Source organism: Halichoeres trimaculatus, unplaced genomic scaffold (assembly GCF_033239565.1).
Source record: "Halichoeres trimaculatus isolate MK-OKI-2021-1 unplaced genomic scaffold, fHalTri1.1 fHalTri1_scaffold_17, whole genome shotgun sequence".
NCBI classification, from domain to species: Eukaryota; Metazoa; Chordata; class Actinopteri; order Labriformes; family Labridae; genus Halichoeres; species Halichoeres trimaculatus.
Window position 1 is genome coordinate 22,686,325 of NW_027437195.1, and position 14,113 is coordinate 22,700,437.

At 42.1% G+C, this 14,113-nt stretch overlaps 1 protein-coding gene across 18 annotated transcripts in view; it reads right to left on the minus strand.

The window, feature by feature from the left end:
* The window catches only part of tnika (TRAF2 and NCK interacting kinase a), an 84,350-nt gene extending 70,245 nt beyond the window's left edge, over nt 1-14,105 (minus strand). For all 18 annotated transcript variants that reach the window (XM_074692378.1, XM_074692377.1, XM_074692369.1 and 15 more), the window contains exon 1: nt 13,684-14,105. In XM_074692378.1, the coding sequence (XP_074548479.1) occupies nt 13,684-13,740 (57 nt within the window). In that variant the 5' untranslated portion in view covers nt 13,741-14,105. The remainder of the gene's footprint in view (nt 1-13,683) is intronic.
* Between the last annotated feature and the right edge of the window lie 8 nt (nt 14,106-14,113).

Here is a 14,113-nt window from a genome sequence, read left to right on the forward strand (position 1 = left end):
TAAATTTTGTGGCTCTTGGTCACTGACTGGTTGGCCACCCCTGCTCTAAATGGATCTCAACAAGGGGCTAATTTGGGTCTCTTTGGGCTTTTGCAACCAGCCTCAAAAATACACCGTTTACACCTCTGTAGTTGCTGAATGGGGATGACACAAAGTAAAGGGCTGAGTTGAGCAAGTGGCTGCCAGGACTTCTTCAAATAGGGTTGCATGCCTTTAACATCAAGCTCAACCAGTATCCCAAAGGATTCTGGGATTCTTTGACTCCCTAACTGACCTAAGAGTGCAGATAACAATCTATAACTCCTATAAACAGCTCTCACATCCAACTCTTCTTAAACTGGTAGCTAGATTAAAGGTCCCATATTATGAAAAAATCACTTTATTAAGTCATTTAGTGAAATGTGTGGGTCTCAGGCTTTCCTCCCAGCCCACAAGATGTGACATTTAATGGCAAAACCTGTACTTAGTAGTGCTCGTGAATGTAAAATCCTGACCTAAAACGAACTGTTCGGATTTTGGGGGTTTGCCGACGTCAGCGATTCCCTTTTTTGACCAATCAGGAGCAAGTCTGACCTGATTGGTCTATCAGAGCAGATATCCCGGAACCCCCTCCCCAGCAGCAGGGAGGAGAATGCCAAAGTTGAAGAGCCATCACTGCTCTGTTTTTGGCTGTAAACGGCCACATAGATCCATCATGCACATGCTTCTCATCTCGTAAGAAGACAAGACAAAGTGGCTAGAGTTCATTTATCAAGAAAATGTGCCAGCGACACTCAGTAAAACTGTGCATGTGAGCTAGTCACCTCTCGGCTGACTACTTTTCCAACTTTGGACAGTACAACAGAGGGCTAGCGAATAGACTCCCTTGACGAGGGATGCCCTTCCTGTCACAGAATTATCCATTTCTCCAGCCCCTTGGACTGGCACTAACAAGACCACTGGCTTGTGACCCACTAGTGGCTGGGTATGGACACTGCAGAACAACAGCAGGAGCAGTTTTGGGTTCAGTATCTGGCTCAAGGACACTTCAGCATGTGACTGCAAGAGCTGGGATTGGATCTCTGACCTTCTAATTGAGAGACAAAAACCCTTGAGAAGGACCACAGAAAATAAAGTTGCATCCCTGTATCAAAAATCCAGATAGCTGGGTGCTAGTATTGTAGCTAATTGACGAGGTGTGCGCCTCATGTACAGCAGCTATACGTGGTACATGTTTGATTTGATTCCTCTCAGTTTCCTGTTACCTTTATCTCTCAACAAAAAAAAATCTGTTTTCTCCGTATGGCATACAAAAGTTTAAATTGACGTTAGTCTTTCACATAACAAAAATAGAGACATGTTTATCATGAGTGCCTGTTAGATAGGACACAGCTTACCTCACACAACACTTATCTACAACTCAGGAGGACGCTGTCGCTGTTATCTTGCCAGCATTTATTTCAACAATGACAGCATGACATTCAAAAAGCATACTACAAGAAGCAAACTCTTCTCCAGACATCCTTGTGCATCCAAAGATAAAACCTCTGGTTTGGTCTTTATCATCTGGCCTCTGGTTTCTGTTTTGCCCTTGCCGTTTCTCCTTGATGTGGAGTGTTTTTGTGCAAAAGGGAAATGAAGTAGGATTAACTTTGGGCACAAGGCCACTGAGATGAATCCAGTCTTTTCCTTTGAACAGGGGATGTTGGTCCATGAGCAGCACAGGCCATTAGAAATAATGGGTTTTAGAGTGCAGAGCTTCAGTTCCTGTGAAAGCCACTTTATAACATGTGTGAGGACTTTTACCGACTGCATTCATTCTTTCATTCCTCAAGCTAACCTTAATCCTCTTCACTACATTCCTGGTATTAACTCTTACCTAACCAAAAGCTAAGTTTGTGACTCAGCCGCAAAGCCAAAACAAATGACTTGAGAGGGGTACAAGTGACCGGGATGCATACCTCAGCTTCTCATCTCTGAGTACATTCCCACAGTCAGTGCAAGTTAGCACGTGTTGAACATCACATGGAATCGGAAGTCTTGTTTCCTAATCTGTGTGGGGTCCTTTTGACCTTTTCATGTTTAGAGTTCAGTTTCATATAAAAACTTTTCTCACACTTCATATTAGTTACAAATGTCATTGCACTTCAGACAATCCTTTCCTACGTTTTCTCCTTTGTTTTGCTGTTGTTTCTGGCAGATGTACAATTTTTTGATTCATTTCTAATTTCAAAGAAAACAGATTAATACTTATTTTTTTGTGGTTGTTTATGCAGGTGGTCGATGCTGCACGTAGCTATTGCGGCTTAAAGGCTTTAGCGAAAGGACAAACTTATTATCAGAGTAAAAAGAGTGAATAAACTTTAACTCATTTAAACGTGTTTTGCAAAGCATCAAGTCAAAATTTCGGTTTGTCCAAAGTTTGATTTATGCTTTACGTTTGATAAAAAGTACTGAGATAAACTTTGGTACATAGTCTGCCTTTATTTTGTCCATATTTCAGGAAGCTTCGGGATATTGATCAAATGTTGTAGTACCACCAGTGGGGGGCAGTGTCGAATAGTGCAGCCAGTGTACGCAAAACGAAAACTGTACAAGTCTTTTAGAAGCTTAAAATGTGTAAATGTGGTTTTACATAACCTGTAAAATTAGCTGGCCCTCTAGCAGATGCACTATTTAACAGCTATCCCCACATAGAGGATGTGTAAGAGTATGCAGATAGTGATGGTTCTATCATTTAAAGCACATGTTTCTATTTTCACACATAAAGGAATTAAAAAATTAGCCTCACATTTTTTATTTATCCACCTTTTGTCTTTTAAAATGTGTCGAATGTGATTACAGGAACAGTTCCAACACCGTCTATTCACCCATGTGTGAGTGTAACCTGTAGATCCAAAGAGGTTTTATTACCAGGCCGGATAAAGAGATGTATTTGCTGCTAAAGCTCGACCGTGAGATATCTATCAGTGATTATTTTTCTTATCAGTTAACACATGTCACACCTATATTAAGGTTGACATGTGGGTCAGGAGGACATAAAATGAGACAAGAGTAGAAGATGGATTGTGAGATCAGATTTTGTGCATGAAATCACCATAAACAGTCCAATAATAATAAAACAAATCTGTGAGGGCTGTTAGCTACAGCTACACAGCAAACAAACTGCACTCACTGCTTTTCCCAGATCTTTCAGGTAATGATTATTTAGCATTCCTGCCGCAAAAAGGCTGACTAATTACCTGGTTAGGAGAAAATTCCTCACATAAGAGTTAATCTGTTATGACTTTAACGACCAAGACCCATATGCATGTCCAGGTATTACACAAACAGGACTATTAGTCATAGACTACCATTATGGAATGACCCATTTGGCTGTAGCGGGGGCTGCGTGCAGGACTGCCAAAAATTGGTCAGTTAACTAACTGCACCATGAAAGCAGGGCAGGTGCAGAATGTCGTATGTCTGGGGAACTTTCTGGAAAACCACCATCCGACAAATTCAAATTGCTCATGTGTACTCTGCATTAACAGTGATAACAATTAAAAAGGCTCCTAAATCTGAGTTTGCTTTACCTCTCAACATCATCAGTCATTAAAACAGCCTAAAAAGTGCAGTAATGGTGCTGTTCACACCTGTAATGAGTGGGTCTACAGTTAAATTCAATGGTCTGTTGGGGTGTTAACCTGGCTCAACGCTTTTTTTCATGATTAGTACAAATGGTCTGTTTTCATCGCTAATGGTTGAACGAGCATACAGGCTCTGGTGGAAGCATGAGTTTTAGTATACACAATGTTGACGTATATGGGTTGATTGTAGTTGATTATGTTGCTAGATGCTCATGTTGAGACACTTCTGTAGCTTTACAGTTACAATAGCTCAGATCACCTCATACAGTGTGACAAGCTGAGAGAGTTACGACCTTCTCGTCGGCGGAGAGCTCTATGTAGCATTTTAGCTCCTTGCAGCTCATTGTTTTGGCGTTACAGTGAACATCTCTACTTTTATAAGTAGCTTCTCTGTCAATGCTTTCACCAACCTGGCTCCCAGAACAAAAATTATCTCTGCTGCATGTGTGGCACTATGATGTAGATTAAAACATAAGAACAGTTGCCCCCCATTTGATTTTTAGTGATTAAGGCCGATCTTCATTTATATAACTCCTTTTTATGTCTATTCAGCCATAATAGAGCCATGAATAAGTTTTACCAGCAGAGGGCGCTTGGTACCTTATGGTGAAGCAGTGTATAGATCGCGAGCCAGGAGCGCTCCTGTTAACCTGTATTTCTGCTTTTGCAGGTAAGCTGCTCGTAAAATCATAATTGACAGCAGTAGCGATAGCTCATAAATGCCTTAGAGTGTAACAAATGTTGAGCTAAAGAATAATCTCACAAGTTGACAGATTTGTAACTGTAGCTTGTCACGTTGTGACATCTGTGAGAGATTGATTGACATAAGCTAACTGCTAAATAAAGCACATAACAACTGTAAATATATGAGTTTATGGTCAGAACCCATATTGAACAGAGTGCAGTGTTACCTCTACCACTGCAAAGGCCCGCCACCCCTGAATGTCGAGTTAATTTTGTTTCGATTTTCAATTTAATTTAACTTAATATTTTTATTTATTTTCAGTGTTCCCCCTGATTTACTACCTTGAGGGGGTGGTGATGTTGTCGGTACTGGGGGGGTGGCCTGTTGCATCATCTTCACAGGGAGGCTGCGAGGAGGTGTTTCTTGTGGTGTTTTTATAGCTCTCTGTCCACTATACAGAATGTGCTTGTCTGTGTGTGCAAATGGACACACGTGTTTGTGTGTCTGTGAACACGTTGGGACTTCAACGTGCGCGAAACGGTGCAAGGAGAAATGTGAAGGTGACGGTGTATGAATGACATCCTGTTGTATAAATAAGATAAATTACATAAGGATGTTTAGTCTGTTAAATCACAAAAAAAGTATCAACAGTGCTCCCCCTACAATTACATGAGGGCGTCCCCCCTTGGAAGCGGAGTTAATTTTGTTTTCCATAAAGTGATTAACAGTTACGTCTCTCATAAATCAGGTTTATACGTTTTTATATAACAGACTAAACAGCCTTATGTAATTCATCTGACTTACATGACAGGGTGTCATTTGTACATCGTCACCTTCACATTTCTCCTTGCACATGGCAAAGTTCTGCCCCAACGTGTTTACAAACACACAAACACGTGCACGCATCTGCACACACAGACAAGGACATTCCGTATAGTGGACAGAGAGCTGTAAAAATACCACAAGAAACATCTCCCAACTGCTTTCCTGTAAAGATGCAACACTGATGAAGCCAAGAACGCACCTGTTAACCTGTACTTCTGCTTTTGCAGCTTTTGCAGTTCCAGTAAAAAATAAATATGTTGCACGTGAGATGAGTTGGCCCAACATTTTCTGCAGTGGAACACGTGTCCAGCAAAAGTTAGCACCTAGCTTGTAAAAATGTGAAGCCAGCCACTGGGCAGCATTACAGAGCAGAAGGGAGAGTAAATAAATATTGGACTATCATTCCTCAGGTGGCTTAAAACAAGACACTAAATGAATGCTAATGCTGCCTTGTCTGCTGTAAATGTTAATAGGCAACTTCAAAGCTTGTACTGAGGCCCCGAGGTGGCCACAAAAATCTATGAAGTGTTGATTCTGCGTATTTTTGGGAGAGTGATGATAGCCCAACTCTGCATGAATTGTCTCAGTGCAGTTAAAGGAGTCTTCTCTTTGTCTAATGTAAGTCTAAAGTATGTGTTTCTATGCAGCCAGGTAGTCGCAGCTTGTGTCTTTGAGAAAGTGAATTACAGAGGAGTGGGATGGATTGAATTAAAGACCCTAAGAGGATGATAGGAGCCATGCTGGGGCCAGGTCTGCCTCTCTTAAAACTACTTACACTTAACAACAGGGCTCACCGCTGCTTACTTTACAAGGAGGTGCTGTGGTAGTCTAATTCCCAGGACGTCTCACCCAGACATGTTCACTGCATTAACAGGAGTCAACTCTTAATCACAGATTTATAGCCCAGCTGACAATGATACACGCTGCAGAGTTTGTTCTGGCGTGCTTATGAAACCCTCCCCGGCTATCCCATCCATCTCTGCCAACTCCGTCATCTTGCATCTTTCCCTGTCATCTCTCCGTTCATCCCCCTGTCCTCCTCATCATTCATCTTTTCTTCTCAATTTCTGCCTGCCTCTGTCATTTCGATCCATCTTTTCTGCCCCGCACCATGTGACCAGACACAACGCAGGGACTCAGCTCCTACTATGGACTTGTTTACACGCGCACAATTCCTTCGAGCCCTTCAGATCAAGAGTGTGTACACTTCGCGCTTTGCAGAATGAGAAGGAAAAAGCAGGAGTTTAAAATAGCCCTTTCTACACTCAAACTGTAATGTAAAGTCTTCAAAGCAGGGTGAAAAGAAATGCATTATAAATGAGGTTGAATCTGGAAGATCACAGCTTCTGTTTATGTCTTATGTTGTGGCATCATCTTTGCTAAACTCTGAGTTGTTTATGCTTCGAACACTTCTAAGGCATCCTTTGGAAATCCAAGACACTGATGTCTTTTTCCTTATATTTCATTTTAACCCCCTACAAATCTGATGTTAAGGTTGAAAATAATCAAAATGCCTTAATTTACCCAGACTGTTAGGATCAGATCAGACGTGTTGTAATCTACTGCATTGTATTTAGGGGTGGGAATCGAAAACCATTTCCTGTTGAGAATCGATAAGAAATGTTTCAATTCATCGATATCGTTAGCCTTTTGTGCTTAACGATTGCCTTATCAATTCCCTTATCGATTCAGGGTTTACAGCTTGAAGTTTTACCAAAGAACTGACTTCATAAAGAAATGTACATCACTCTTTCTCAGGAGATTCATATTCAGTACATTCGAAATGGTATAAATCACCTTATTGACCAAGAAAAAAGAAAATAGCGCAAGCGTGATGCTAATGTATGTGGAAAACTGCACTGATATGCTAGCAGTTAGCATACATCAGTATAACTTCAGTTTCAGAATAGAATTTCAACTTTCATCACAGAAACATATCACATCAACTCTTTGTAAAAAAATAATGAGAACTTCAAATGTCAAAAGCTAACAGGCAATTGAAAGGCTCATGGCTGACTTCATAACTACGGAAAGCTTCCAAACAACTTAAACCATTGCTATAACCACTTTGAGACACTAGATGGCCTACTTGAATTATTAATATATAACAACACAGTACAGCGACGTCACATTGTGTGCATTTTTTACCTGTTTCTGTAAAATTATGCCCAGAAATATCCAGACTCAGGAACCAATTACATTTTATTCACTTACAGTATAAACTCAATTAAATGTTGTTGACACAGAAAACCTTTAAAGCTACTTTTTGTACCAAGAAAATTCACAACAGGAATTAATAAGGGAATCGATAAAGAATCAGATTGATAAGCAGAATGGATAAGGGCATCGGTATTGACAAAATCTTACCAATTCCCATCCCTAATTGTATTGTGGTTAAACTTATCATGGTGTACTGTAAACTGTAGGACTTCCTTTAATTGTCTCAAATGTAAGGAGCCCAGAAGGTCATTATTAAATAAATTTTATTTTCTCAGTGTTCTCAACTTAATCTCAGTTGTTCACGCAAGATCTCTATTTATTTTTTATGCTATCAATAAAACTAATTCTTTTTCTCCTGTGATAGGAAGAAAAGTTACATAGTTATCTTGAGAAAACTTAACTCATTTTCAGAGATAATGAGATAGTTTTCTGGCTAACTAAAAATTGAGTAAGTCTGCCTTTAACCCTATGAATGAGGTAACTGAAGCCTTTTCTTTGTTGTTTTATGAGCAAATTTAAGATAATTATTTTAGGAAAACAAGCAAGCTTTTTTGAGATAACCTTGAAAAAGATCCAGGTTTTGAGAAAATAACAGAAATAAACTTATTGTTTCAAGAAAATAAAGGCATTTTATCATGACCTTTTAGGTCATAGTTTGGTTTTAAACCATATCTTTGTGCATCAAATCAGACCACTTTAACATATGAAACTGCATTTTACAACATCATATCAAACTGTATCACACAATGTTCTATCTATCTATCTATCTATCTATCTATCTATCTATCTATCTATCTATCTATCTATCTATCTATCTATCTATCTATCTATCTAGCTACCATGACAATACTGTAAAAGGTATCAATGATTACGTTACATTGCATCTTTTGCACCAAATATTGCATTATATTGCATGACACTATTTTGTGATATAATGTATTGTTGTTGCTTCAGTTGTTTTCTTTTGTATCTTAATGTAAAGCATTGTAAAGAATCACATATCTACTATCATAACGGAGCAAAGCGTTTTGAATAATGTTGAGTTGCATAACATTTTTCTGCATTTAACCATGTTGCTTTACATTATTGCTTTCATATTCTATTCTATTGTATTGAATCATTGCATGTCAGTTGTGTAATACTGTGTCTGGATCACTTCATACAAAACATTAGTATAATATCATGTTTATTGTATTGTTATCATAGTTTAGTATTACATTATATTGCATCTAACTGTGTCTTTGACTTCATCCTGTCAAAAAAAAGTCCTTAACGTGTTTATTTATGACAATAAAACTTCCCTGAACTTGATGTAATATTGTCATTAAATATGTCAAGATTCCAGGACAACGGATTCAGCACACACTGTGAAATTCATGTAAATGTGACGCACAGCCCCCCAGAATTGAAGTGTTTACCCTATAAAACTGCAGCTGAAATAAAATTAATCTCTTTCCTCAAATCAGCTGATGATGGGAATTTAAATACAAACAAACAAGAACCTCATGTTCCTCTGCATTCAAAGCCAACTTCCAGAACTAAGTGCTTGTATGAGTGTAACAGAGAATTAAAGACTCGATGCAGCTACATCAGTGACTTGGGGGGAGAAAATAGGTCAACTAGAAGCAAGCAGGCGGAGTGGAAAGGAGGGTGGGAGGGAGAGGGGCATTTCTCAGCGACAGACTGCCATACAGTATATAGACTATTCATGAATAAGCTCTGTGTAAGCCTTGGGCACTGCTGTGGCCCCGTTACTATGGCGTCTGTGCTGAGGGGCCGAGGAATGCGGCCTTACTGGGCAACAGGGATGGATAAAAGGGGGGTCTGGAGTAGGGTCTTTGCTTTGGACTACTTTAGTCACTGGTCACATCTCACCCTCTCAGTCCCTTTCTTCTCCTTCTTCTTCTTTCTGTCGTTCATTGCTCCCTCATCCTTCTTCCTCTTTCTCAATCCCTCACTCGCCTTCTGCACATCTTCGTGTGTGTCTCTCTGTCACAGCCTCTCCATCCTCACCTGCTCTCTCTTTCATCACAGATCTCACACCTGAGTCCCTGCATGCCACATTTCTCTACTGGCAGTGTGTGTGACTTTGTGTGTGAGTGTGCATGAGTGTGTGTGTGGTGCCGGGGCTACACTTCCTGCTGGTTTCCCATCTGTTGCTCTGCTCAGCTGACTGAGTGAACTCGTGCTTCTGACGCCTCTGACCTGTGTGTGTGTGTGTGTGTGTGTTTCACTTGTTATAAATAAAAAACCACACTCTGAATATAAAAACCACAACTTCTTGTTCAGCCTCTTTTGTTTCTTTTTTTTTTGTTGTTATCAATGTGAGTCACAGCAAAGACGGGAAACAAGCAGTGACATCTCTGTGACTCCGGCCTTTTCTTTCTCGAGTTAAACAGACGGCGCCCAAACAGGTGACGCTGGGGTTGATGTGCAACAACAGCAGATGTCGCAGAAAGCCAACGAGGCAATTGACAAGAGACAGAGAGAAAGATGAGGGAGAAGAGGGGAAAAAATGCAGAGACAGCACTCTCTTCCCTCTTCACTTCCCACTCGGCTCTGCCTGTCCGTCTCTTCGTATATGTGTGTTTTCTGAGTGTGTGTGTGTGTGTTTAGGGTTAGTATGCCTGAGAGAAGCCCAGTGCAAGAGCCAGTGCCCCTTGACCCCCCACTCCCAAACGCATACACATTTACACACAGAGACACAATAACACAATCCCCCCCATCACAACCACCCAGGTCAGTATTATAATCTCACCCCCCTCCACCCAGCCCCAGCCAGCTGACCTACTTCCTGTCTAGTCGGTCCAGTGGTTGACTGTACACTTATCACTTGTGTGAGTGTGTGTGTCTGTGTGTGACTTATACATGAGTGTGCATCAGTTTTAACACATGATGAATAAATAGAGGAGCAGCAGTTGAACTGAGTGGAGAGCAAGTGTAAGCATAAAAGCGTTCTGTCTAGACATGTTAAGGAAAAACATGCATCCCCTTTGATTATGTGATGCTTGTTTACAGAGATATCTTTAGATATCTCTTCACTAAAAAAAATCATCTTTACACAACAACAAACATTGAATCTCCACTTGGGTTTTTCTTCAAAAGGTTTTCAGATTGAGGCTGATACGGCCTAGCGGTTCAGTCCCACGCCAAATGAGGTTAGCACCCAAGCGGATAGCCCGAGTTGGAACCCAACTTGCGGACCCCTGTTGTTCCCTGGTAAACATTCCCAGGAACTAAATGGTTCATGTGACCCATTGTTTGCCTGCATTTCCACCAAAAAACAGACCACATTATACAAATCAGACCAGAGAAGTATAGAAGAAAAAAAAAGGGATTGTACTACGACACACCAGTAGAGGGCGGTAGGACAATGAAGATGGACCACTCCGCCATCTATAGTATGAAGACAGCCAAAATTGTTCAGTGTCCTGTGGCCCAATGTTTGTATTGTTTCTACAAAGGGTCAAATATATGGAGAAAAAAAAGAAGGTAACTGCATTACCCTGCCACACCAGTAGAGAGCAGTAAGACAACAATGTTGAACCTGTTGGCAAAAGACCCGTTTCCACCAAGCAGTCCGGGTTGGTTCAGAACAGTTTGGCTCGGTTTGGTACAGTTAAGCCTGATCCCGTTTGTGTTTCCACAGCAAAACTGTGCCCTCTCGTGGTAGGTGGCGTGTAAGCTGGATGCCGCAAGCCCCAGCTGTTAAACAATAATGTGACGCCGTAGCAGCGGGACACAGTGTAACCCGCTATCAAATCCAACAAAGAAGAAAAATGCGACAAAGTACACAAAGAGCAAAGGTGGAAGACATACAGAATTTCGTCCTCTCTGTGATTGGCATGTAGCTCTTTGATACAAAGTGAAATCAAGTTTTGTTTCAGAGAAGTCTGCGTGCCGCCAGGAGAAATGCAGCTGCTGTCACGGGGTAAGTGACGATTCTTTTGACCAATCAACGGTCTGCAGTGTGTTGCAAAAAAGTAGGCCAGGTCATCCCGGTCATTTGGGGATCTGTCCCGGGATAAGTCAGTGGAAACGCCACAAAATGCGCGCTATACCAAGACGAACCGAACGGGTCTGCTTGGTGAAAACACAGCTAAAGAGGATATTTAGCCTGAGCTGGATTTGATCGAGTTTTGATGTACTGCAGATAGATTCACTGACAGTTGCAGAAAGACAAGCGCTAGTGGTGGAGCCATTGCTGTTCAAGCCTATTAAACACTGGACCACTCCACTATCTACAGCAAAAAGAACGGCAAAAACGGACAGTTTCTGGTGGCCCATTGTTTGTCAGTTTTCCTACCAAGGAACAAAGCCCTGGTTATGTTATGCGAATCATGCCAGAGACGCAGACAAAAAAAGGAACTGCGCTACAGCACCACTCCAGTAGAGGGCAGGGTGACAACGAAGAAGACCATTCAGCAAAAACACCGAAGGAGGCAAAGACAGTGAGTCTCTTGGCATTTATTGCTAGATTGATTTGTGAATGAAAGAGAAAAGCAAAACACTGATCAATTTGCCGTTAAAATGGCAGGGGTGGAGTGATGCTAGCTTAAAAAACAAGCCTGCTGGTTGACAATTTCAGCAAGCCCCCTTTAATGGTGTTAGACTATTTGATATGTCTATGTAATGCATTCCAGAAAACAGAATCCAACAAACACTTATTCTTTGAGAATTCTTCTGAAGGAAGCGTTTACTCCCTGAGCCAAAGGAATATTTAAAAACCCATGAGTATGCCCATCCAAACAACCCAAATCGTATATATAAGCAGTGTCAAATGATCACGGTTGAAGAGATCATGACCACGCATGTTTAAAGAAACCTGAGCATGTGTGTATGTGTGCGTGTGTCCTTGCAGCAGCCTCTGAGTCACAGTAAGAGACATGCGCTTGCCATCACGCCTCTGAAGGAACAGGACATGCATGGCCTGACTCCCAATGCACAGACACTTCCCCTCCTCTTCCTCATTCCTCTTCATCTCGCCTCTGTCAGTGTCTCCTTCTCCTCTTCCTCTTCCTTTTCTTTTTATGTTCTCTTTTCTTTTCTTGTGCCATCAAAACCACACAAGCTTAAAAGTTGCCAAAAATGCTCTCACCTCCAGTGTGAACATTGGTCAGTATGCAGCAGACAGACAGGGCAAAGGAGGAGGTGGGCAGAGAGAGATAATGCTCAGAGACAGAGCTGCTGGCAGATAGACAGGGAGGTGCATTCAGACAGACAGACAGACAGAAAGACAGACAGGATGCAGGAAAAACAGGCGTTAAAAATGGTCAGAAAAGAGGAGGAAGAAGTGAGACGGAAAGAGAAGCAAGTAGAAGAAAGGGCACAATAAAGCAGATGAGGAAGCAGGTAAACACAGGCAGGCAGACAGCAACTGCATTGTGTGTGTGTGTGTGTGTGTGTGTGTGTGTGTGTGTGTGTGTGTGTGTGTGTGTGTGTGTGTGTGTGTGTGTGTGTTTTATATATGTGTGTGAGATGTGGTTTCCTCTCTCAGAGAAGCAAACAGGTCTTGAGCTGGAGCTTTTTTTCCCCTCATGTGCGGCATCCCTTACTTGTGTGCAGCTGACATTACACACACATACACACAGAGAATATCACACACAGGATGCCCAGCGGAGTGAAAACACGGGTATCCACGCATTAACACAAGCGCAAGAGGCTGTAAGTGTGTGTGTGTGTGTCTGCCTGTCTGAGTGTGTTGTGGTTTGCAGCAACACACCGGATGAACAAAAGAAAGTGGCTTTTGCTGCATGCAGAGCTTCTGCTTTGATAAGCGGAAGGTGAAGTGATTACAGGTTGACTGGCTCTGTATCTTACACACACTTACACACACATACAGCTGTAAGGGGCAGCAGTTTAGCTTCGATAAGAGGGAAACACACACTATTTGGACCTGGAATCAAGGTCTCTCTCAAGAAAATCTGCAGTATGTGTGTGAGAATTAGGTTAAATTCCTCTGCTGTCTGATTCAGGCCTATAACAGTCTGCCCCAGTGACAAAAAGATACAGAAACCGTTGTATCCAGGTCAGCAGAATCACCACAACCTCCATTCAGCACCACACACACACACACACATGTACACACACATTGAAATAAAGCTTTAGAAGCTCACACAGCTGACATGATAGTTAACGTCTAAATATATCATTTGACTTATTATTTGACACATTGTCTCCCACACATCCGCCTCTGGAAGCCACCACCTCCTCTGCCGGTTTGCTATTCAGGGAGCGCTGTCAGGTGCAAGGAAGGAGAAACGAGTGCACGCGCTCCCTGAACGCACGAGCCGGCTTCTCTCATTTTAAGGTAAAATTAAGAAGAAATTTGTCCTATCCTCTTACCCTCAAAGCGGACAAGTCGATTTCGTCCAGACTTCTGGCCGGAGAGTCACTCGCCATGATGGAGGACACTCACAGAAAGAGCTCGATATCCTGAAACGGCCTCTGCTGTCACGACTGTGTGGTCCCCTCTTCTTCTTCTCTCTCCTTCAAAGTGATGTCTCAGCGAGCGGCTGAATAAAAACAGTCCCCTTTCTTCCGTCCTTCCTTCCTTCCTTCCTTCCCTCTGCTCGATGCCTCTTTCCCGCGAGCGCTCAGCTAGAGCTCTGACACGCGGAGGATGGGGAGCAAGAGCGCCGCGTGCACCAGCAGCTCCAGGTCCATGTCTGCGTGCGGAGACGGTACAGAGTGTGAAGGTGAAGCGGGGAGTAGAGGAGAGGAGAGTGTGCTGTTGCTACTGCCGGTGCTGCTGCTGCTGTGACAGAAAGTGAAT